The sequence below is a fragment of the Gobio gobio genome (genome assembly GCF_949357685.1).
Source record: "Gobio gobio genome assembly, chromosome: 4".
Lineage (NCBI taxonomy): Eukaryota > Metazoa > Chordata > Actinopteri > Cypriniformes > Gobionidae > Gobio > Gobio gobio.
Genome location: NC_137100.1, coordinates 9,151,318 through 9,178,264, shown reverse-complemented (window position 1 = coordinate 9,178,264; position 26,947 = coordinate 9,151,318). Strand labels below are relative to the sequence as shown.

Genomic DNA, 26,947 nt, shown 5'->3' with positions numbered 1-26,947 from the left:
GGAAACATACAACAACAGCATCACGTGCATGTAAGTGTGTATGTGTGTCTTTTATCTTTCGCCATCCATCTCATACCAACAGGTGCTGGACGCTTCTGGAATCTCTTTCTTATATTTCAGGTTTAGATTTTTATTTTTTATTTTTTTTGTGGCCTGACTTCCAGTTTCTAATTGGCTGAGACAAATATGAAAATGCATGTGATGCTTAATCCTGTATCGTGTGACCTTTACACAGATGAGGCTGCTGTCTTAATTCAGATTCACCTTGTAGAGCATATGCGTTCATCTAATGCTTACTTTTTAGGAAGTATTATGCTTTGTTTTCAGTTGCCTTGGATGTTTTAATTACCATGCATTTTGACAAAACAAGTGCTTTGAATTGAAAGTTCAGAATCTACACTTAAAAATAAAGGTTCTTAATTGGCATTGATGGATCCATGAAGAAACTTTAACATTCAATGTTTTCGATTGTTTTTTTAAATGTTCTTCTTGCTATAGGGTTCTTTTAAGAACTTATTCACTGAAAGGTTCTTTGGGGAACTCAAAATGTTTCTTCTATTGCATTGTTACAAAGACCCCCTTTGGGAACCTTTATTTTTAAGTTTCTCAAGCCAAAGCTTCTTTTAGCAGTAAAAATGTCAAGTCCTTTCATAATTTAATCATCACAACATCGAAGCTGGTTTTTAAACGTGGATCCCAAACCTCACTTGTGTTTTCGATATGTGTGTTTGTACTGAAAGGGTTAGATTTTTCTACGTTTGATAGTAAATGATGGTAAATCTTTGAGTTTTCACTGATCCTGTGAGTATTTATTCCATTATGATCATGCCTTTAATAATTCCAGTGCTCTTAGTCTCAGTTGACTTTATAAAGTGTCTATGGCAGACTTATGAACTACTTTAACTGTACAATCCTATTCCAGATATACATACCAATCAGACATAGCACAGCAATAACAGTATAGTAATAGTCCTTGGTAACACGTTATTTTAAGATGACGTAGTTGCATGTTACTAAATTGTACTTACTATAATAATAACAGTAAATGATGCATAAATACAAGTAACTAACTCTAAAACAAACCCTATCCATATAGCAAGTACATGTAGTTAATGAAACTAAGCCTTAAAATAAAGTGTAACCTACTCTTTTAACCAAGTCTTGCCAGCAAATTAAAACACGCAAAAATGCACATCAAAAGAATTATGGATTAGCATACTTACATACATACATACTTCCTTGTGCTGCAACATATAGCATGTATGCTGTGCATAGTATATGCCTACACATTTAAAAAAACATAGATGAAGTATACAACACTGCGCTGGGTATTTACAATGTGTGATGAATGAACCAGAAATAGTTACAGCAGTTTTGATCAGACTGACAAAAGTTCAACAAACAAATTCATCTAAAATTATTAACTATAACTGGACAAATTGACTGACAGTGTCATGTGGTAACCATGTAAAATACTACAGCCATTAACTGGAACAGCCTCAGTTCACTCAGGTCTGCTGTGTTTATGATGTCGCCCTCTAGAGGTTGAAATGACTGTAACAAAGTTTTACAGGCCTACCCATGACAGCTTGAATTATATATGTAGAACATTGTGCTCTTGTTTAAATGTGCTAGTTATGAAGGCTATAAATGAGCAGTACAGGGATACATTTGTAATTTATTGATTGTGAATCAAGTGCTCAACCCTGTTTGCACTCTACTCATGTGTCTTTGTGGGAGTGCAGCCAGGGGCAAAGACAACTTCTGAACCTCCCATTGCACCTCCGGTGTCTGAAGAAGAAGACGAAGAAGAGGAGGATGAAGAGGAAGAAGAGGAGGAGGAAGATGATGATGAGGTTCCACCCATCATTGCTCCACGGCCTGAGCACACCAAATCTGTTAGTACAGCATATTTAATTTGTAGAATAGATGTAGAATACATTATGAGCAAAAAAACGTGTTAAATAATGTACAAAATTCTAGAGTGAGATGTCAGACTACTAGGGTACTTTCTCAGGAGAAAAATCTGAGAAGTGGGAGACTTGAGGTGTGTTCACACTTGGCAGGTTTGGTTTAATTAAGACAAACTCTGGTGCGATTGCTCTGTGTGATTCATTTGAATAAGCGTGAGCGCTGCTATCCGAACCCTGGTGCGCACCAAACAAGAGGACAGCGAGACATATTTTCATGGGGTCTCTAGTGCGGTTCGACTGAAATATGAATGCAACACGGACCAAAGACATCTACAGGATGTAACGTCACAAGATGTGACCCTAAAAAGGACAGAATGCTCAAGGATACCTGGTTCTTCTAATCATAGGAGCTGCACTGCCCATTACAGTTCAGTTTAAGTGCCAGAACCGCTTCTCCTTGCAACAGATCTTCACTTGTGTGTGCGACGGAGGAATTCCTGGTGCTGTTTAGATGAGCTCTAAAGAGCTTACACATTTGATGAGCTCTTCACAAGTTCTCTGCTGGTAAAAAATACCACCGTATGTACACACATAGTGCATTTAGCACACAGCAATGTTTTGGATGTTCAGTAAGTTCCGTCGCAAAATATACATCATAAAAGCTGTCCAATCAGGTTGTGACCTTATCCTTATGCCCTTTGTTTTATACCGTTAGGTGGAGTGTTAAAGTCGGCATGAAATCATAATTGACACTATTTACTTTGTTAGTGCACATTACTAGTCTTGTGGTGAACAATTGATCCATGCTAGTTGATTCCCAATTTTTTTTTTGTACATTTTTAATTTAACATTTTTTAGAATGGCCTTCCTTCAAATCATGGTGTCAGTTTGACGGCTTGGGTAGAACATCCCCTCCAACTGACAGTCTGCTGCGAGCTTTGACAGCGAGCTGAATGAAACGCCCACTTTTATAGATCCAATCAATTCCCAGTGGGGAAAAAAACAACCCACGTCCTAGTGTGAACACACCCTTAAAGTCTCTATGTGATCTCTATTTAATCTTTTTGTCTAGGACAGGGATAGGCAATGTCAGTCTTGGAGAGCCACAGTCCTGTGGAGTTTTGCTCCAACCTTGATAAAAAAAACTGCCTGTAGCTTTCTAGTACCCCTTAAGACCCCTACGCTTGTTCAGGTGTGTTTGATTAGGGTTGGAGAAAAACTCCACAGGACTGCGGCTCTCCAGGAACGAAGTAGGCCAACCCTGGTCTAGGAGAAACAAATAAGAAACGTATCATATCTCCTTTCATCCCTCTCAGTTTCTCTCTCCTATGTTTTTTTATGCATTTAGTCTATCACTGTATTCTTTTGTAGATCTACACACGCTCTGTTATTGAGCCGACTGCACCTCCTGCTTCTGTCAAAGAGGTCACGACCCCTCCAGAGTCACAAGTCCAGCCGGAGAACACGTCTAGTACGCTGTACCGTCACACTGACCGACAGAGGAAGAAATCCAAGATGACAGATGAGGAAATACTGGAAAAACTCAGTATGTGGGCAAGAGTGTTGATTTTAGCTGTATATGAGGTGGTAGAATATTATTTATTTAACTGTAATAAGATACTTTAGCAATATTTGCTTTAAGAGCACCAGAAACTTTATTTCGATGGTCCACTTTAGACATTTTAATAACTGTAAGTACAGTCAAACCAAAAATTATTCAGACACCAGATATCATTTTTTTATTAGTGGGTGCAGGACACTATAGTTAATTTATGTTAGTGAGGATAGCAAAATAAAGGATTGTAAATTGTGACATATTATACCCAAAAAATCTTCATACAGTGGACTACCAGTTAAATTTATAACAATTTGGGACCAAAATTACACTTTGACCTGACCATGTTTTTCTTAAGTACTTAAGTGCTTAAGACCTTTTACACCACAGACTGAACAAAATGAAGCATTGCTTGGTCATTGGTTGACCTAAATTGGTTTTATCTAATTGTGTAATTTAACAGCTGACAGCTGATTAGTTGATTGTAATCCATTTCATACCTTTCTATGGTAAGTTATCTGATCAATTTGTCTTGACACAGTTTAACTCTGAGTTCTTGTCATATTTTGTTACCATTTTCTAAACTATAGCGAATAAACTGTGATAATGTAAGAATGTTGGAGGTGTCTGAATAAATTTTGGTTTGACTGTAATTTTGCAACTACGGGCCCTATTTTAACGATCTGAAACGCAAGTGTCAAAGCGAGAAGCGCAAGTAACTTTGTGGGCGGGTCTCGGCGCTGTTGCTATTTTCCCGGCGGGATAAATGGCTCTTGCGCCCGGCGCAAATCTAAAATGGGTTGGTCTGAAGTAGCTTCATTATTCATAGGTGTGGTTTGGGCGTAACGTGAATAAACCAATCCGAGCGTCATCCAACATTCCCTTTAAAAGCAGGTGCGCAAGTTCCATTATGGATTGCTATTATTATGGCGTATTTACCAGGCGCACGCCAGAAGTGGTTCACAGCCGAGGAGACTGATGTGCTTGTAAGAGCAGTGAAAGACAGAGAAGTTGTGTTGTATGGGGATGGGAGAAACCCACCCAAAATAGCGTCGGTTAAACAGGCGTGGGAGGAAATAGCCACAATTGTTTCATCAGCTGGCAATGGCATCCCCAGGACGTAGCACCAGTGCCGCAAGCGCTACAATGACATCAGAAGACGGGGAAAGTCCAAGCTTGCCAGCATCAATCGGGCACGCCGTGTAACGGGAGGTGGATCTGCCTCTGACGCCAGCAGAGGACATCGCTGCGTCCACCCTCACCGATTTTTTTCCTGGTTCTTGACGGACAAACCAATTTGTCAGATGTCCTTATATACATATATGTCTTGCCAGAAGTTGCCACTATTGGGCAAACAGGTCTCCTTAATTATTAGACTTCAATTAGCCTGAATAATTTGTAAGCTAGATTTATGCCTATTTTTTCACATCTTCGTGGCACACCACAATGATTTCCGTCATCTCATGTGTTAATATTTTTTAGTGTAACAATTTATGATTTGCAAAAATAACTGTTGCATCTGTGTAGATTACATGAGCAAAGTGTATGCGCGTTGTGCACGCTATACATTATGGTCAAGCATGCGCCCTTAAAATAGCATAATGAACAACGCGCAACGCGCCACTGACTTTAGACTAGGTTTTTTCTGGTCAGTGGCGCAATTGTTTAATGGAACAGCAAAATAGCACCAGGGATTGTTTGCGCCGGAACACGCCTCCTTTTTTGCGCTGAACCGCCCAGGTAGCGCAAGTTCATTCACTAGTTTAGCGACGTGCTTCTGTGGAGGGAAAAGCGCGCTTTGCGCGGGTGCAAAATAGGAATGACACATGCGTCGGTGTACAAAGTCAATTGCGCTGGGTGCAAGATAGGGCCCTACATGTCAAAGTTATACATCCACACAGAAATGCAAGTATAAGTAATAATATTTTAATAAACCGATCGTTCATTATTAGTTCATTGATGTGGTATGATATGGAATGGAGACAAAATTCATGAACGACAGAGCTGTGTTGTAATATTGTTTTAGCCACAATACTTAATACATAATTGTCAAGTTGCTTTAAAGGTTCCCACTTTTAAAGGTTCTTCTCAAATGGCAGATAAGAAATTTTGAAAGAATGAATTCTAAATGAATGTGCTCAGGATTCTTACGGAATTTCATCATAATTAGAAATCTTACTGGATCATTTTAAGAATTTTGGTCCCACTTTATATTAGGCGTCTTTAACTACTATGTACTTACATTTAGATTAATCATTTGATACAATGAACTTATTGTGTACATACATGTTTTACATTGTACTAATATTTTATACAAAGATACCTTCATGTAGTTACAGCTGTAATTAATTAATGCAGTTAATTAAATAAATTAATTTCTGTAAATACATCTATAATTACACTACTGACCTTCCCTTACCTTATAACCTATACCCTTAAACCTACCCATACCACCAAACCTGTTCCTAAATACCCGTATCACACAGCAAAAGTGTTTTGCAGTACAACATGAACACAATAAGTACATTGTACTTATTTTTTTATCTACGTACATAGTAGTTAAGGACACCTAAAATATAGTGTGACTGGGATTTTCTTTTGGTATTCCAACATAGCATCAATGGAAATGTTGCTGGTGTGTTCCTGTAGCTCAGTTGGTGGAGCACAGTCCTAGCAACAAGTATAAAATATATAGCTGAAGTCGCTTCAGATAAAAGTTCCTTGCAAATGTAGACATGTAAATTATTATTATGATACCCAATACAATAAAATGATAATTTATAACTTTTAGGAAATTCTTATTCCATCCCATTAGTATCCTTTGGAGCTGGTTCCAAATTCTGAGAAAATGTCTATACGTATTTTACGCACATTTGTTTCGAATTTTTGATTAGGAATGCAGATCTGGTCTCTTTTGTGTGCACTCTGTGAAACATTGTCTTTTTTTTCATTTCACTCTACACATGTGATCCAGATTACCGACAGCACTAAGCACTAAAACAGAGATTATAGTTCTTATAACAGACAGAGATTACTGTTCTTACTCTGCCAGCAATACTCACAACAGACACACTCAAACAGATCTATGCCTAATGTCACTGACCATTATTAACACTTATTTATATTGTTAAACAAACTCATCATGCATCTCTTTTCAGCAGTTACCGGTCTCCAAAAGCTGTGTTTCTATGTATTTGCTTCTATGTGCATATAGTCTTACAGGGCTCTCCTCTTTCTTCCAGGAAGCATTGTTAGTGTTGGTGATCCCAAGAAGAAATATACACGTTTTGAGAAAATAGGACAAGGGTACGTTTACTCACATCATGCACACATACACAGCCACACCACACAGTAACTCAAAGACATTTGGATATGAGAATATCAAGGTTCAACAGAGAAGAAAGACAGGAGGCATTGGATGTCAGGTTTAAGAAATCAAGAATAACGCGAGCAAATGAAAATTTAATTCAGACATGACTACAGGCCAAAGAGAGGGAGTGTGTTTTGAGTTTATCAGCTGACCTCCTCTCAATACAGCTATTTACTCAAAAAAATATGGAACACAAAAGGCTGTTTTTAAATGTTTTCAAATATGTTCAAACTGCTGTTTTCCATAAAAGTAGATACTGACCAGTGACTATCAATTTCCAAAGCAGTCCCATAAAATGATCATAAAAGTAGCCCATATGACTCTTGGCCATGTGCTACCAAGCGTTTTTTCCGAGGCTAGTGTATTTTTCCAGTTGTTTTCCATAGAAGCACCACGTTTTTAAAATGCCAGGAGCATAACAAGTCACTGGAAAGCGTTCTGTTCAGTCGCTGAGAGTTGAAGAATGTTCAACTTTGGGTAAAGCTCAGTGGTCATCTCTGTAACGTTCTACCCAGCTGTCCAATCACAGTGGAGGAGGGGTGGGACATATACAACACTCACCAACTTCCACATTCTGCTTGTACCTATACTGTTTTCCAGGTGTTCTAAAATCATTAATGTTTGCATGATGGGGAGTCAATTCATCTAGGCAGTTTTTTTTAATGTTTTTTTTTTACTTTAACTTAATTTTTCAGTGTTTTTTTTATTTATTATTCTCTTTATTTTTTTAACTTTAGTGTCCCTGCCGAAATGTTTTTTACATTATTTTTCTCAATTATTGCATAGTAAAATCCTTAAAGGGTTAGTTCACCCAAAAATGAAAATGATGTCATTAATTACTTACCCTCATGTCGTTCGACACCCGTAAGACCTCCGTTCGTCTTCGGAACACAAATGAAGATATTTTAGTTGAAATCCGATGGCTCAGAAAGGCCTCCATTGGCACAATGCACTTTACACTCTCAAGACCCTTAAAAGGTACTAAAGACGTTGTTACGAAGTCCATCTCATTACAGTGGTTCTACAATAACTTTATAAAGTGACGAGAATAGTTTTTGTGCGCAAAAAAACCCTAAATAACGACTTAAATCATGATGACCGATTTCAAAACAAGGCATCATGAAGCTTCGAAGCGTTATGAATCAGTGAGTCGATTCAGCGGTTTGAATCGCCAAAGTCACGTGATTTCAGCAGTTTGGCGGTTTGACACGCGATCCGAATCATGATTCGACTCGCTGATTCATAACGCTTTGAAGCTTCATTATTTTGAAATCGGTCATCACTATATAAGTCGTTATTTAGGCTTTTATTGCGTACAAAAACTATTCTCGTCGCTTTATAAAGTTATTCTAGAACCACTGTAGTGAGATGGACTTTGTAACGACGTCTTTAGTACCTTTTATGGGTCTTGAGAGTGTACCGTACATTGTGCCAATGGAGGCCTTTCAGAGCGATCCGATTTCAACTAAAATATCTTCCTTTGTGTTCCAAAGATGAACAGAGGTCTTACGGGTGTCGAACGACATGAGGGTAAGTAATTAATGACAAAATTTTCATTTTTGGGTGAACTAACCCTTTAAACATGCATAGGATTATATTTTGTATTACCCTTGTGCTCCTGCATAAATGTTGTCAGACCTGTACATATTCTTGTCAGTTGCTGGCAGTCCCTGTATTCTGAGCAGCGAATACTGCTCCAGGATCAGTCCAAGGGTGTTTCCATGTGGCTTTAACCTGAATGCATCTGATCCAGTTGCACCCTTGCTCTATTATTCATGCACCCTGATAATAATCAGTGGCCTGGTGCCCTAGAAAGAGAGAAATGGTGTGTGTTCATGGATTGACATGACCAATTAATACTGTCCAAAGGAGATATACAGCCTCATATATCAAGCAGAGCAGCAGCTTCCTGAAGCGTACACCTACTGTATGAATTATGTACGTATTACTCCTATATGTGTGTATTAGATAGTGGGGAATTATACTCTGATGACACTGGTAAGATTATGTTAATAATCTTCATGCATCCTTTTTTTTCCCCTGCCTTGTTTAAATACGCCTGTATACTGCTATGGTTATAGGTCAGTCAATGTAGAGGTCAAAGGTTAGATATTTCATATCTCTGTGAATTTGTGTTGGATTTGATTTAATCTCCAAACAGCAACTGCTAATACCATCACTCACAATAGTATTATCACTACATTATGTTTTACTCACAATGAGTCAATAATCAAAATGTGCCTTGAATATATTTTATTTCCATTTTATTTAAGTATTTATATGGATATGATTAACATGTCAACTCCAAGTATCATTATCACAATTTTAGCTTAAAATGTAAATGAATACATAAAGAAAAAAATATATATGTTAGGTTATGTGACTGCTCAATCACCCATTGTTCTTTATTTATTGCCTTTAATAGTTCATTTTAAATGGTCCTGTGTTGTGACACATGCATTTGTAAAAACACAAATGTAGTCTTCCAATCCATGTGAGGTCAATAAAGCTAAAATAGAAAAAAGTTGTTTAGAAGATATAGTATATCGCACAGCAGGACATGCCAACTACCCACACATATACATGTACATTTTTCTTGAGAGGTGATCTCTAAGGGCATTAAGAAATCCAGAGCTGCCCTCTATTGGTCACTGAATAATGTATGAGTCCATGCTAAGTCACTACAGTATAGAAAAGTTTTAACCTGCTTCTCCTCTGTGTGTTTTAAGGGCGTCTGGGACAGTATACACAGCTATTGACATTGCCACAGGACAAGAGGTAAACAGATCATGAAGAAGCCTCCACATTTGCCTCCACATGGCCTCCTGACCTTTGCTGACCCCTCTTCCTTTTACTTTGTTCAGGTGGCCATTAAACAGATGAATCTGCAACAGCAGCCAAAGAAAGAGCTCATTATTAACGAGATTCTCGTGATGAGGGAAAACAAAAACCCCAATATAGTCAACTACCTGGACAGGTACAACCTTCAACATTAGTATATATTAACTGATTGCAATTCAACTTTTTTTTTTTATATATTTATTTTATTATTAATTATTATTTTAAAGACTTTGCCTTTATTTATTAACAGAACATTTCTGTGTAAATTGTTCATGGAATTTTTTATTTTTATTTTTATTACTATGAAATTATTAGCAATTAGCAATTTAAAAATAAATTAGCTATTTATGAGAATTGGTTTACATGTTATTGTATTGTTTTCTTTTCTTTCCTGAAAAGAGGAAATTAATGAATATACCAAAATGTACTAGAGGAAAAATGTTAGCCTGGCTCGCCCTCCTACGTACTTCTGCTCAATTTTAATTTTCCTTCAGTACTTCGTCTGGGATTGCGGTATATTCTCTGGTTTTCTCTGTCAAATTTTAACCGGTCCAATCAGCGAACAGAGGGAGTGGCTGAAAACGATGACGTTGATGTCATGCGCTAGTTTGAGATGACATACGTCACGACCAAACATTAGCGATTGGTTATGGCAGATCCAATAGTTTTAAACTTCAACAGAGTACCCGCCTTCAAGGAAGTTAACGCTTGTCAATAGAGAGTGGTAGGACCAGGCTAGCAAAATGTGAAATTAATCATGATAATGCCAAAAACGTAAAACTTAACTTAATTTTGGTATAATCGATTGCCATCATTTTAATGTCATTCTTAATTATGTCTTGTGCAATATTATATTCTTATGTATTGTTTTCTCCCTGGGATTTAATGTTTCTGCTTGTAGTATTTACACGATGTGTTTTTGGATAAAAGCATCTGCTATATGAATAATTGTGAATGCCATTAAAAGACTTGTAACTTTTTGCCCAACCTGAAACACTGAAAACTACCTATAGAGATACTAATCCTTAAATTCAGGTAGCGTATTACTATCATCTTACTTCTCATTCATTGGTCAGGTTGGTGCCTGTAATATAAATTGTCTTCATCTTTCTGTCTCAGTTATCTAGTAGGAGATGAGTTGTGGGTGGTGATGGAGTATTTGGCAGGCGGTTCACTTACCGATGTGGTAACCGAGACCTGCATGGATGAGGGACAGATTGCTGCTGTGTGCAGAGAGGTAACAAACACACTCACATTACACTACAAGTATTTACACACCTGCAGACTCTGAATTACTATGAAGATCTGATCTGACTCTTTATGTATACGTCTTCACAGTGTCTACAGGCTCTGGACTTCCTCCATTCTAATCAGGTGATTCATAGAGATATCAAGAGTGACAACATTCTGCTGGGCATGGACGGTTCAGTGAAACTGAGTAAGTTACGCACAAAGCAAAACTTATTTTATAACTTCCTCTTTAGGGGCCAGATTTACTAACAGCTTGCGCCAGCGCAAACCCTCTTTTGGCATTAACAAACTACGGTCAGGATTTACTAAAGACACGCAGTGAAAAATTAGCGCTGAAAGGGTGTGGACAGGGTTATTTTTGCGGCTTATCTAATTGCATACGCATTTGTAGGAGTTTACCTTTCAGACGCAAAATTCATGAGAGGAGACTGTTTTCATGTGAGGTAAATTACAAAGGTTTGCGCTCTGCAATTGTTTACGCCATTATTTACCGCCCAAAAAAAGCATGTCTTAAACCAGACTCTAACAAGTAGATTGTGCTGGCCATTATGGAAATGATCTGGCTCTGTTAATTAATTTGCACGTCGTCAGTAGATCACGCGCAGAACTGTCCACTCCCATCTGCACTTTTATGGAATTGCGCTCTCACACTAATTTGCCCTGTTTTGTAAATCTGGCCCTTGGTGTGTTCATACTTATAGTTTGGTTCGTTTAGTTTGTTTGAGAACTCATGAAGAGCTTATAAAATGTGTAAAGGCATCAAAACAGTGGCAGGAATCCGTCATACACACAAAAGAAGATCTGGTGCGAGGAGAAGTGGTTCTGATCCCTGTACCGAACTATGATGGGCAATATCGATGAATATCACTTGAGCATTCTGTCCTTTTGAGGTCATTTTTGGTTTGTTTACGTCTTTGGTCAGTGTTACGTTCATATTTCATTCGAACCGCACCAGATTTCATTTGGAAGCGGACTGAGAGCCATATTTTCCAGGGTTCAGGCACCAGGGTTCAGATGGCAAGCGTTCACACTTATTCAAATTAACCGCACTAACAGAGCAATCACACAAGAGTTCTTTTTTTAATTGAAGCAAACATGCCATGTGTGAAAACACCCTTATTTTTTATTGCGGATATTGTTTTAAACATAACTCACAAATTCTTCAGAAAATGTTAATGTAATTTCCTGCTATGCAATCAAGACCGTCTTAACCCCCTCTCTCTTTCTTTCTAAAGCGGATTTCGGGTTTTGTGCTCAGATCACACCTGAGCAGAACAAGCGTAGCACTATGGTGGGGACACCCTACTGGATGGCCCCAGAGGTCGTAACCCGGAAGGCCTATGGCCCCAAAGTGGACATCTGGTCCTTGGGCATCATGGCTATTGAAATGGTGGAGGGAGAACCACCATACCTGAATGAGAACCCACTCAGGGTAAGCTTTATAAAGCAACATTATACATTTTCTGTTTTTAAAAAAATGCTAACTAATCCTAAACACAGTCATTTCTAAAACAAACTGAAGCTGATTAATCTTTCTTTTCTAAGTACAGTAGTTTACTTAGTTAAGGTTTGTCTAAGCTGTAAAGCATCTGAGTAACACAATGGTAACACAAATGTCTCGATCGCTTAATAATTGGTGATTGCCTGTTGGAGGCCTGAGTAAAACATACCCCCGGTTTCACAGACAAGGCTTAAGCCTAGTCCTAGACTAAAATGCATGTGTGAGCAGTATATTATCTTAATATATATCAGTGCCATTGTTTAGTATCAAGATGCACACCAATAATGTTTTTTTTTTCTAAGGCTTGTTTATAAAAGCTACTTAAATGTCCTAATTGAACTAAGGCCTAATCCTGGCTTAATCTAAACCCTGTCTGTGAAACCAAGCCATAAAGTGCCACTATTATCATATTTTAAAAGTTCCTAATTTTGCTTTAAAGGTCTCCTACAATAGGTTTACATGCATTTAAGGTCAAAAAACAAAATATATCATAATATACATTGCAACTTCTCCCCTTTTCTCACAGTGTCTGAAACATTTAGATCAAGCATTCAATCTCTCAAAATCCCTCCTTTCCGAGAGCTTCCTCTGCTCTGATTGGTCAGATGGACCAATCGTGGACCAGTCTGTTGCGATTGGTCTACCGCTTACAGCACGTGTTACCATATCTGAATTTCAGCTTCCTCCGCACTTACGAACATATTAACCATACAGTAACTACGTGTCTGTTTTACCATATCAATTGCAGCGCGAGTCCTCATCCTTTGCAAGTGCATGCAAAGTGTATCTTCTCGACATGTCGACGACATGACATGTTGCTACAAAATGTTGATTCTCAGCTACAACTACAGTGCGTGAAGGCGGGTCAAAGGAATAAGTAGACATTGTTCGCAGGTAGCCAATGGCATTATATATTTATTACAGTCCTACGCAGATGTTTAGGAAGTGAATTGCTGACAATTCATTTCTGCAGTTCAGAATTGATTCTTACAGAATTGATTCTTATTCTTAGACTTTATTTGTCATGCACTTTGATCTTTAAAACTTTGCAGACCTTTTACATTCACAAACAGTTATATTACACACTGCATAAAAGACAATATTCGGAAAAGCATAATAGGGGCACTGTATTCAATTTAAATAAAATTGGGAGAAATAACATTAATGTGTAAACATTTCCTTTTTTTGCTGCATTGTAACATGTATTGGATTTGTAGACTTTTCTATAGTTATTCCACTACATTAATGTTCTTCCCTTGTGGTAGGCCCTATATTTAATTGCAACCAATGGAACTCCAGAGCTACAAAATCCTGAACGGCTATCCTCTGTGTTTCGAGACTTCCTGAACCGCTGTCTGGAGATGGATGTAGACCGGAGAGGGTCAGCAAAAGAATTGCTGCAGGTAACAAACTATGCTTCAGACATCTGTATAACTGTAAAAGTAACACAGTTTTTTTACTACATTTGTACACATTACACAGTACCTCATACTGCTCCATATTAGCACATTTAAAGGTGTATAGAAATACTTTGTTTGCCCATTGTTTAAACTACACTTTCAACTGACAAGCTGAAAACACCAACATTGTCAGCCAAAGTGCTAGTATAAGACTGGTGAATTTTAGCAGGCATGACTGTTTAGCAGTGGTTGTTTAGTGTTGCTTTCCACTGATTCTAATAAATGCAAAGTCAGTACTGAATAAATCATTGGGTACACTTAAAAGTATACAGTAACAAAGCATTAATATAGATGTGGGCTTTTGTAACGCAAATCTCAGACATCCTTAAAAGATACAAGCGATAAAATGGCTGGATTGAGATGAATCTGCTGGATGAGTGTTTTCAGTGTTTTGGCTTACTAATCTAGCTGCTTTAGACTTAAATGACACTGTTTCCAAAATGGCAGAACAGTGGTATGTGGAGGTGCTGGTGGTCGAAGAGATGTGTCTCTTCTCTGGCAAACATCAGCTCCCACTCGGATGTCCTGGCCTTTGCTGCCAGCTAAGCCGTGTAATTTCACATCTGCTCTGATCAGCAAATCCTATATGGCTGCCAGTCAGATGGATACAGCTTTGCATGGCTTATCAAGCTGACATTTTGAAGGAGATGAATGAGGGCTCTGGTTTAGCTGATGAGGCAGTTAAAGAGCTCAGGTGAGCTACTGACTTGGCGCTGCTAGCTAACAATTGGACCCAAGTTTGAACACAAGATTTGATTGTTTCAATAAATCTGAATGTTGCACATTTTCATATTCAGATCATCCAGAGACACAGGCTGTTCCTCTGGTTTGCTTTGGGGGAAAACCTTTCCTTATGAAAAATATGTTTATTTTAAAGAAGTTAAGTGTGCTATTAGTATAGTTCTTTTAAACTAAAAATAAGAAAGTATACTTTGTCTACTTTTTATGTACTTCTCAGAGATATACTTAAAACTATGCTTAAGTATACTGCCGTACAAAGGCTAAGTGCAGTAACTACGCAAACACTGAAACTGAGAAAAATGGCTTTAAAGTTTTTACACCAGCCAGTCAAACATGTTGTGGGTAGATTAGTGGTAATGCATTCATGTATTGCCTTCTTAGGAAGAAATTTTTTATAGATAAAAACCATGACCACCGATGTGATCTTTGACCCCCAAAATGCAGATACTGCACTCTGCCTTTGGATGACCTTAAACAACTAAAACACTATTGCAAAGGCAAAGTGCAGTATCTGCAAACTAAATGTGTTCATCCAACTTTTTTTCATGCTTCTTAATACATGTTTATAGTAATAATAAACTTTATATAATACAGAGTTTTCATTTTCGGTTGAACTATCCCTTTAATATGACCATACATCATTTCCTAGAATTAGAGGTTAGAGAGTAAGTTAACTTACGTATTTCTTCTCCCTTTAGCCTAACTTCTAAGCTATTCTCAAACATGTACATTTCCTGTTTATGCTATCTACACCCTTAAAGCTATAATTAATAATTAAAATATAATTAGTATGTATTCTTAGCTAGCCTATCTGTGAAATCCAAAAAACTGATTGGCACTTTTTTTTTTGTATATTAAGTAGCCTACGAAATTAGTGCGTGAAAATAGAGTACTTTCAGTACATTATGCAAGTGTACTTTTTCACCTAGTGTGCTTGCTGTCGGCCCGGCTGCGCTCGTCCGGTTGTCCGGTTGTCACCTGCTGACTGGCGCCGCTAACTTTTAGAGTAACTTTGTCTAACAAGATAACTTTACTAGACCCAGCTATCTTTTGAAGGAGTAACCCCTGTCAATACAATTGGATTAGCAGCCTGAAACGGAGAGATGTCCGAATCAACAAACACCAACGTGATTAAATCGGATTATCTTTACGTTGTCAGAGGATATTGCCTTTAATAGAGCAGCACAGGTTAGTCAAAATTTGCTAGCGGCTGGCTAGTCAATGTTAACTGAATATAAAGCTGTCAGTTGCCTTACTATGAGTTATTATTTTGCTATCTTCCTTACCAGTCTTTGAATATTTGCGTTTTAACGCTCAAACATCATATGGCTGTGGGATTGTTTCTGTGTGTTACGATCGGGGCAAACCGCATAAGTTGAAACCGCAGTATCTGCTGTGTCAAGAACGGGGAAACAAAGCTAGAACGCAGTAACATCACTTACTGCGGTTTGCCTTGGTATTGGCTTGGATTTTGTAGTTACTGCAATTTTGACACACTCGTTTCTCTAAAACTGGACGAAATTGAACCAGCAAACTTTGTCACAAGACAGAACAGATGTCACAAAGCCCATTTAAAGTCTTAACTCAATTTTGACCAAATGTGTAGTTACTGCGCTTTGCCTTTGGACGGCAGTATACTTGACTTATCCTGACAGAAAGGTCTATATAGTTTATTTGGTCTATACATGTACACAATCGGTTGATCAAAATATACTTAAAAGTATAAATAAGTATTCAAAGTATACTTGACTTTTAGTTGTGTTTAATCTTTTGATTGAGCAGCCTATTAAATACTTTTTTCTGACCCACTTTATATTAGGTGGCCTTAACTACTATGTACTAACATTTTAATTAATCATTTGATACAATGCACTTATTGTGTACATACATGTTTTATTTATTTTTTAAGTAGCTGCTTGTAACTACAACTGTATATAATTTCTGTAGTTACATTTATAATTACACTGCTGACCCTTCCTTTACACCTGTCCCTACCTTTAATATTATCCGTATCCCACCTCAAGCAAAAGTATTTTGCAATACAATATGAACACAATAAGTACATTGTACTTATTTTTTGATGTAAGTACATAGTAGTTAAGGCCACCTAATATAAAGTGGGGCCCTTTTTTCACATTTATTAAGAAAAGAGTATCTGATTTTTGTTTAGACTAGTCCACTGGTAGTGTACATAGGAATAAACTTCAAATCTACTTTACTCTTTCCCTGCCAATTTTCTGGCTATCCATGTTTTCACTGTTATACGGTAGGGGGCGCTATTACACATCTTCTAGTACAGAATCTCCGGATCAAAACACAGGTGAAGAAGAAGGTGAAATAAGTGATGGATGATGACATACAGTAAACAAATGTAAATTAATGTGATCATCAAACATTAAACAGCATATAAATCCGCCTAAAGTTACCGAATGAAATGTCGAACCCATGAAGATGAAACGACTGTGAAGCTTTGGGGGTGTTGATGGACTCAATCTACTCCATCTATGCTTTGCTCATCATTCTTAATCCGATCCAGGCATAGTTTTTGACAAAAAGGTGATTTTCTCAGCTTTTTGTTTAAAATGTTGCTTTTTTTTATCAAACTTACCCGCATTCAAGTGTTGATAAAAAAAAGGATGCATGAAGCTACAATTAAATATTTTTACATAGAACATAGTTAAAGTGCAAAAATAATATTTAGATAGTAAACTATAAGTAGGATGTCATGTTCACTTAAAGAAAACTTACAAGTATAATTGCAGTATAAAACTGCTAAACTAGTAGTTCACTGAGAGTATACTTCACAGTGTACGTTCATAAACAAACAAAAATTTGCTACAAGTATTCAAATAGTAAATTACTAGTACTTATAAGTTCACTTGTAGTACAGATGCAGTACAAATGAAAAAAGTACTTAGTAATAAAAAAGTAATAGTACACTCAAACATATACTTTTATATACTAAAATGTGGGCCAATTTAGTCCCAAGCAGTATTGAAATAGTACACAAGTTTACTACTAGTACATTGATATAAGTATACTTACTACATAAAGTATGCTTAAAAATGTGCTTGAACTTTACTTAAGTATACTTCTTTTTCGTAAGGGTTATCAATTTCTGGTTCTTCCATTTGGACTGGCCCTGGCTTCTTGAAGCGTATGGATGGCGCTCTGAGTGGCTCCAGGGTGTGCGGGTTTTGAACTACCTCAATGACTGGCTCATTTTGCACTGGAAAATTGGCTCATTCTGCAACCATGGGAGTTAGCAATTTGTCATCGCATCGGAATTTGGTTTTCAACAATTTGCACAGTCTTGAGCAAAGGCTAAACCCTCAGAAGAGCATGCCACTGCTTAGGCAGTAGACTTTTTTTTTTTTCTGGAAGTGCACTTGAAAATAGATCTGCATTGCTCTCTTAAAATTGTAACAGATTTCCAAGGTTTTAAAGAAATATATAGACCAAAATGGATATAAAAAGTGAAGTTTCCTAAATGTATTCTTTGTCATTACAGCACTCATTCCTGAAGCTTGCCAAGCCCCTCTCCAGTTTGACTCCGCTGATTGTAGCTGCTAAGGAAGCCATCAAGAATAGCAGCCGCTAGGATGTTCCCCCTACAACACCCCCCACCCCCACCCACACACACACACACACACATACACATTCATACGCACAGAGTGCAGGTACAGTGTGTTTATGTGTGATAGCACAATTACACAATATCTGAATCTGGACACAAACAATAACACAAGCACATGCTTGCACATGCACTTGCCCTTATAAGGGGAATTGACAGCAATTCAAGGCCTTTGGAAAGGGATTGGCACCTGCTGCCTGCCCTCATACACACGTGATGTATGGAACTGCTGCACCAGTCCATCAGTGTGTGTTCACCTCTACACGTCTGGAAAGGAGACAAACTGAAAAACAACTCCTGTGTTCCTTCTCTCTGGAATGAAAGATGATGTGGATTACAGTAGACCTCTAAAATCATCCAATCTCTTATTTAATCTATTCTGTACTGTCTTGGATTACATGAAACCTTCTTTGGGTTTTACAGAGTTTTTCCTGTGCCTGAAGAAGTGTACCTCCAAATCTCGGGATCTCCTCAAGACATCTGCATGACTGTCTACCACAGATATTCACAGCAATCATTTCCTTTCTACACTGTGTGTGCGCAAAATCAGAGAGCATACGATAGTATGAAAGAGAGAGAGAGAGAGAGCTTGAGAGCAAGAACAAAGACGAATCTCACAAAACATGTCCAGGTAACATTTCATCCCAAAATAAAAATGGGGGGAGTGGGGAAATGAAAATCTATTCTGCATAAATTAAATTATGCCTATTTTCAGGACTATTAATACTGAGATTTTTTGTTTTAAGACATTATAACTTTCAAATTGTCAGGGCGGGCTTTATACGATGATGGACAGATGATCAACAGTAACGTCATCATCCATGTCACCAAAGAGCGCTTGGGTTAAATTCGTTTACTAAACGGAGAACTTGTTCGTATATGCATTCACCTTTACTATTTCTCTCAAAAATGATGATCGTGTTGGAAAGTACCCCATGTATCCTTAAATTCTTTTAACAACACCGGCAAAGATCGTTTACACTCATCTTCTTCTTCTACTTCTTCCAGCGTGTGTGCAGTTGAGTTCTGTTGACAACTATGCGTCGCTCAACACGTCACTTACTCCGTTGCTCCAATTGAGTGCAGAGGCTTTTTTTTCCTGGTTCGGTTGAAACACGCCTCATAATCACAGCCCAATGGAGCAGTATCAGACTCATATTCTGACTAGAATCTGAGTATGATGACGTCAGGCTAATGCATGCCAGGGCAGTAGTTGGTGATGTCACTTTGTCAAGAAAAACCCCGTAAACACGTAATACGCATGCGTGAACATGTAATATACATGACCGTTTGCACAAATTCACGTTTTTCATTTTCAGTCGTGAAACGAAAACCTTTAAAGGTGCACTACAGTATGTAACTTGAGGTTACTAGAGGTCGCCTATTCAAAACAAAGGCGTAGTTTGATGACACCAAGTTTGAGCGCAGAATCTTGGGACATGTGGTCTTCACCTCACAGCCGGTGGAAAAGAATCGGGATAGGACTCGGGCAGAAATCATGTTCATGGATGCGATTATTAACGTTACTGTAGTATGAAGCAGAGGTGTTGTGGAGCTAAGCAAGGCCACTGGAGCGATTGTTAATAAGATTAACACAACACACGCCTTGCGAGCAGCGGGACTTTTATTATGCCACAGTCGCCGGCGCCATTTCCACTTTTCCGGTCATGAGTATGAGGTAACGCAGCTCTGTTTATCATATTAGATACATTTGAGTGTGTTTAAATGATGTTATGACGTTACTCTGTGCGTTCGTTCGGCGGCTGCTATGACACTTGTTGCACACTACAGTGAGAGTAAAGCGTTTCGGCAAAATAAAACCGTAAACCGAGGGTAATGCTGATATGACGCAATTGACAGGCGACTCCCTCCACGTCCCGGTTCCTTGATTAAAATAGAAATTTTCTCACAATTTACAAATAGTTGGAAACATTTGGGATATTGTAAGTACTCAACTGAACAAAATATATAACACTGGCCTATTGTTTTTTGGATATTTTACTTAACATTTTTACATAGTGCACCTTTTAATGGTTCCTTAAACAGGCTTCATTTTCTTTAAGCAAAATATATTTTCATATTTCTTGTGATTTTGGAGTTGAATGTAACCTGGACAAGTTCTTGAAATGTTTCATTTTGACTCGCAAAGATTTGATACAGAAGCCACTTTGGTACTGTATTAAACAAAAGATAAAAATCATTTGAAGGCAGAGTGTCTCCTGACTTTGCTAGAAAGCACCTCTCTCTCTTTTTGTCACTCTCTCAGAATGGATTCACAGACTGTGTTTTCTTGTGCAATATCTCTGCCATAGGACCCAACATTTAGGCATGAATACCACAACATATAGGTCTATACTATGCATTTTAAGAGAAGATGAAAAATGCTGAAAACCAAGCCATGAGGAGCCAAATGTAGAGCAGGCTAATGTGCTACTTCGTGGGCATTATGGAGTATGAAATCCATGCTGGTGTTTTGACGATGTGCTCATCACACATCGTTAGAAAACATTCTGTACAATCTTTCAGAGAGCAGTGATTGGCTGAAAATATTTGCATGATGAAGGGCCATTCGCATAAGACTCGTTATTGTTTTTTCATTGTGCACATGCGGCACACATTGGCGTCAATCTTTGTCTTGCAACATGAGTGCCATGTATTTAGGACTCGAAGCTCAACGCAATTACGCGGGCACTTCAAGCTACGCAAGCCCGATTTCAGTGTCAGAATGCAATTCATAATGCAAAGCGAGTACACATTGCATTCTCATTGCCACAAGGAGTTCACTTTGAAGAGAATCTTGCTGAGCAAATTGCATCTTATGTAGCCAGCTACTTGGAATAATAGCATTCAGTTTGATGAAGGATATTTAAAGATAACACTACTGCCTAGAAAACTGAGGTTTATAAAAGCAACAGTAGCACAATAATGCATGGTATGTATTCAACATTCAACATACAAGGTATGTACGCAATGGGAGCGTACATTCGCAATGTGTTGGCCAATCATTCGCATCAGTGTTTGCATACTTGCGTAGAGAATGTTCTGCCCAAGACGGTGGGTTGCAAACAGTTCTACTCCATTCCATTGATAACACTAGATTGCATCTTGTGTGAATGGTCCCTAAGGCCCTGTTTACACCTGGTATTAAGATGCGTTTTGGTCGATCGGATCACAGGTGGACCTAAATACAGCTGTAAACAGGGTCTAAAAGGTTTTGAGCTTGCCCACTTTCGACCACTTCCAGAGGTATTTGAAAACGCATTCGACTGGATTGCTTTTGTAGTGAAAATGCTCATGTGGTCGAATGTGTTCAAACAGCCACAAAACACCCCCAAACAGCAACATAGTGTCGGCCCAGATCCGGCCCACATCTGGTACGCATGGAAACTATGTTGGTGTCTGGGCCGCCTACTGACCTAATGAGTAAACATGGGAAGCGCACTAGCCAGACAGGATTTAACCTTTGTTGGCTGAAGACCCAAGATTGGTTTGATGAAAAACGTACCAAGCACAATGCTCTCTCAACGTTCCTGATTTCCAACACACACTCGCAGCATTCGGCTGGTCTCGCGGCTGTCAGAGTAGAAACGAAAGCTGATCCTCTCCTCAAGTTTTTCCGTCGTCTCTGTGCGAGTATGTAAATTGCGCAAGCTTATTTTGTCCATTGGATGAAAAAACCCATGCATTTACCCGCCCATAGACCCTCCTCCCGAAGAAATCAGGACAGAAGGGGTTGAAAGTGGACAAAAGAGACGGATTAAAACACCTGGTGTAAACGGGAATGTGTCTCCCTCGTCTACTCGAGATCCAATCGACCGATCTTAATACCAGGTGTAAACGGCATAAGAGAACAGTCTGTAAATCCAAATTGTTGGCGCTCTTTAGTTTTTAAGACTTTCTGGTTTGCGACAAACATCAATAGGGGTGCTATTTCTGATGCCTTTTTCAACTACGGTCACAAGTCAAAAATGTTTGATTTTTGCTGAGGTTATCTTAATTCTCCCTTGGTTTAAGAATATGGATTCATACAGTACATGAGTAGTACAAGTCTTAAGTGTACGCCCTTGTAGAGGATGTAGGTGTCTGATAGATCACGTCGACTTGATATCTTTCTTTACAAATGAGTGTTTGTGTGAGAGTTGTGCTATGTTTGTGCGTAGATAGGATAACCTCAGCCTGCTTTTAGTCTGTCTTTCAAATCACTGTGAAAATTCAGGATACTACACCTAGACTACCCGACCATAGACAGAAGGGTACTAGAGTAGATATAGTACAGTAGTTAGCGACAACCATAGACATCTAAAGGCATGGGTAGCAATCTAAATAGTGCTACTGCTTCCGTGTATGTCGCGATGGATGTCCCAACCCCACCTACAGTGAGTATCAAAGCAGGTAAATGGGAGTGTCGTTTTATCGTAGGAACCAGTTTCATGCATGACATAACTGAATTACTTTCCTTCAGCTCTGATAACCTTTGATAAGTTAGCATTACAAAAGGTATTTTGAGGATGATATTTAATGTACATTGTTGTGTTTTGTTCTTTTTTTAATGAAAACCTTACGACAGGCTGCTCTTTGATATGTATTTGTAAATATTGTGCACCCTGGTTCCAAGAAATACAACTGATCAAAACTATGATGGGCATGGTTGAGCAAATCCCACAGATAGCAGCATCTTGTGCCTGTAACGGAGACTACAGCCCCATTATCCAGGCTAATCCGACCACCATAAACACTCACCGAGCGACCTATACTGCAGCCTACACCCATGTACCGGAGCAGATGTACAAGGAGAAACACACCCTCAAACACAATGCAAAATGATTTCTATCTTGAGGACTTCGCTATTGAAAGACCCTTCATATTCAATCGGGGCTCGGACCTGATGCGAACTAGGAGCACATGAAAACGTAAAAGGTCGGAAAGCGCCACGAATGTGGAAAGCGCAACGACTCACTCCAGGATTCCTCTTGTCTCTTGTAAAATCCCCTTTTCTTCTGAATGTGTGAACCCTGTACACGTGCTGTGACAAAATCCCTCTATTGGTGTCTAATATGAGAACGAAACAAGACTGTACATGCTTACAAACACAAATGTTTTCTTTTTAAATTATTATTCTAATTATTACATTCGAGAACTGCTGGACTCATCTCAGCAAGCCCCTCCCCTGCTCTTTGAATGAAGGCTGGATGCGAGGCGTATGAGAGAGGGGGGAACTATTGTTTTGGATAAGCTATTTTAAATTGTGGTTGAAGCAATATACTTTTTGAATTCTAAATTGTGCATGGCTGTGTCTTGAGTGTAAAACAAAAAAGCTACAGTTTCGGAACTGGACTGAAATTTAAAAAAATATATATATAATAAAAAAAGGAAAAATCTTGAACGGAATGTTGGTTTGTAGTCAAATATACATCAATCCAAAAGCACAATACCTTCTACAGTTCCAGTGAATCATTCGGCCGCTGCTCTGCTAATTCATTCATGGATCTCTTTCCCTTGCTCTTTTTAGCCAAATACTAATGGTTCAAAGGATGCAATGTAACTTTTCAAATTTAAACCCTAACCTTCTGAGTTACCCTGTTTCTTGTTTTACCTGAATGTTTTATTCAATTTAAGAGAGCTGTTTTCTTGTCTTTTCCCATAGGTCAACTACTGGAACTATAAGGAATTCTATTGATTTTGTACATTATTAAATTATACTGTTAAACGCATTGTTATGGCCATAGCCTTGTGGGCTTCAGCACTTTGGGTGTCATCTACAGTGCGTGCAGGATTATTAGGCACGTAGATTTTCTGATATTCTTTGCCAGGCACATTTTACGGACCCACTTTATATTAGGTGGCCTTAACTACTATGTACTTACATTTTAATTAATAATTTGATACAATGCACTTATTGTGTACATAGATGTTTTTACATTGTACTTAAAAATAACTGCATGTAATTACATCTGTAATTCCTTTCTGTAGTTACATTTGTAATTATGCTGTTGACACTTTCCTACCCTTAAACTTACCCATACCACCACACCTGTCCCTAACTTTACCCGTATCCCACCTCAATGTCAGCAAAAGTGTTTTGCAATACAATATGAACACATTAAGTACATTGTATGTACATTTTGATGTAAGTACATAGTAGTTAAGGCCACCTAATAAAAAGTGGGGCCCATTTTACTAATTCCAAACCACATTAATCTTAATAACTACTATTCATTTTGTATTTAATCATTTATAAGTGAAATAGAATTGTTTATGAAGGCTGGAAATGTAAAACGCCTTATATTCTGGTATGCAGAATTATTAGTCACGTTTTCTTTTACAGATAAAATGAGCCAAAAAAGAGATTTAACTCAGACTGAAAAGTAAAAATGTATTAAATGCCCATGAGAAGGATGCAATACTTATGCAATACTAGACATTGCAGTTAAGGCATGACCATTGGACAGTGAAATGCTCATTGGGTCAGCAGGGTCAGACAAAAACAGGTGGCAAAGAAAAGACACATGTTCACTGCATAAGAATTAAGGTGAAGAATTGAGTGTGAAACCATCAGGTACCCTTTAGTCTCGAGCGCCACCATTTTCCAGAACTGCAACCTACCTGGAGTGTCAGGATCTCAGAGACTTAAGTTGGGTAAAGAATCCTAAAAAACATTACCCCCACTTCATAACAATCACAAGCTGAAGTGTTGTAAAATACATGAAGACTGTCTTTTTATAGGCTTTATAGGTTGAGAGTGACTCTTGAAGGACCAGCATCACATCCTCTTGTTCCACTGTTTGAAGAATTCATCTGCCAGTAAGTTTTGGGAATTCATTTTTAGTCCATCTCCTATCCTGACCTGTAGTCCGTTTTACAGAGATGAACTAAAAATAAAACAAGCCATTAGTATGAATGCACGTAGACCTTGTTAGACGCTTTATATTTACTTTTGTAATGATTACGATTTATTTTTGCTGGGTGCAGTCCCGAAAAATTGGCATGTGGCGTTCTGCACTTCTAGTAAGTTATCTGAAGTTTTAGAGTAAAGATAAAGCGTCTAACAAGATCTACTTGCATTTATTCTAATGGCTTGTTTTCCCCCTCAGCATATGGCGATTATGACGTTTTTGTGGGCGTTCCCAGTAATGCCGACCAAGTCTATTTTCAGGCGCTGCGTAATATCAATGCGCCTGCTGCACCCATGGTACGGCACAAAGTTCCTTGATTCTTACGCAGGAATGAGAGAATAGTTCCTATCCATATCGGCCTAGAAAATCGTTAATTTTCATTTTCCGTCTGTCTTAGTACACGATGTAACTATACACATCACAACATGTAAATAGGAAAATGTTGGCGTTATTTTGTCACTTATTGAGCAGTAGGCTAGCTGGAGCTGTTTACCTCCAGTCTTTGTGCTAAGCTAGGCTAGCGGTGGGTGCGTCAGACAGAGTTATGGCACGCACAGAGATGAGAATGGTATGTATGGACTTATCTAACTCTGGGGGATACGGTGAATAAGCTAAAGTCCCAAAAATTCGGCGTGTTCCTTTATCCTTGATCTAGACTAGCCTAGCAATCTAGACGCACCCTAGCGGCAGAAAATGTATTTTGCCGCGAGTGTAGTCTAGCAACTCTCGGTAGACCTGAGAGCTGGAAAAGACAAACTCTCGTCAGGCCAATCACAGAGTGTGTGGAGTCGGTGGGCGGGCTTAACATAATGACGGAACGTCACGGCAGAGTTGCGGAGGTTCTGCGTGCTACTCGTAAACAAAGCTGGCTAACAGCGGTCTTTTGAATCGGCTTTGGCCGCGACTCTGGAAGACTTGGAGTTAAGCTTTTCTTTGAGAAAAGAACAAAGAACGCCACTGAAGTCATTCTTCAGAAAAGATGATGTGTTCGAAGTTTTGCCTACCGGATACGGTGAAAGCCTATCAACTAACGTTAGCTCGGCTTCACCTTTTTCTTTGTTCTGGTTGGTTGTGGTGCTCATGGCGCTATCCAATTGGGTGCAGAGGGAATTTGAAAGATAACCGTTTATCCCGCCCCTCGGATTGAGCCCTGTCAATGGTGACTTTCCAGACCCAACATCTTGATGTGGGTCTGGCTTGTCAGGCTAGCAGAAGACACGAGCCGGGTTAAATCCCAGTTGAGCAGGTGGGGTGTGTTGTCACACTGCGTTACAATGAGCCCCTATTAGAGCCCCCCTCTGCTAAATGATCTAACACTCATTTCAAATGCAAAGATGTCAGCCAATCACAACAGTGGGCGTTTTTACTAGGGTCTCACAGCAGACACGCCCCTTGAAACAGGGCATTCAGCCAGAGGGCAAACGTCAGTATAGAAAAAATGCCTTTTATTTCTAAATTATGACATTTTATGATGTACAAATCATACTAACAATATAAGTACACCTCAGAATACATTATAAAATAAAATAAAAAATCCATGCCATGGGACCTTTAAACTGTCATCGGGTCATGTTACATTGTGCCCCTCACATGTTACTATGTACACCACCTATGGGGCATGTTGTCACATTTCACTTCCATTCTTTTGGGGTAAATCATGAAAAAGTATACACTGTATTAATGAAACAAAACCACACAATTGTACTAGACACGTGTGCAATTAATGTGGGAAAAAAATAAATACTCTGAACCTCAAGTGGATTTACACAAACTGAGAAAGTAAAAAAA

At 38.5% G+C, this 26,947-nt stretch overlaps 1 protein-coding gene across 1 annotated transcript in view; it reads left to right on the top strand.

Moving 5' to 3' along the window:
* Nucleotides 1-19,498, top strand: part of LOC307124699 (serine/threonine-protein kinase PAK 3) — a 75,317-nt gene extending 55,819 nt beyond the window's left edge. The window contains exons 7-16 of the mRNA XM_079814108.1: nucleotides 1,746-1,898; nucleotides 3,285-3,459; nucleotides 6,711-6,774; nucleotides 9,568-9,616; nucleotides 9,703-9,815; nucleotides 10,799-10,916; nucleotides 11,018-11,117; nucleotides 12,166-12,362; nucleotides 13,697-13,834; nucleotides 18,144-19,498. Coding sequence (XP_079670234.1) covers nucleotides 1,746-1,898; nucleotides 3,285-3,459; nucleotides 6,711-6,774; nucleotides 9,568-9,616; nucleotides 9,703-9,815; nucleotides 10,799-10,916; nucleotides 11,018-11,117; nucleotides 12,166-12,362; nucleotides 13,697-13,834; nucleotides 18,144-18,233 — 1,197 coding nt within the window. The 3' untranslated portion in view covers nucleotides 18,234-19,498. The remainder of the gene's footprint in view (nucleotides 1-1,745; nucleotides 1,899-3,284; nucleotides 3,460-6,710; nucleotides 6,775-9,567; nucleotides 9,617-9,702; nucleotides 9,816-10,798; nucleotides 10,917-11,017; nucleotides 11,118-12,165; nucleotides 12,363-13,696; nucleotides 13,835-18,143) is intronic.
* Nucleotides 19,499-26,947: the final 7,449 nt, after the last annotated feature.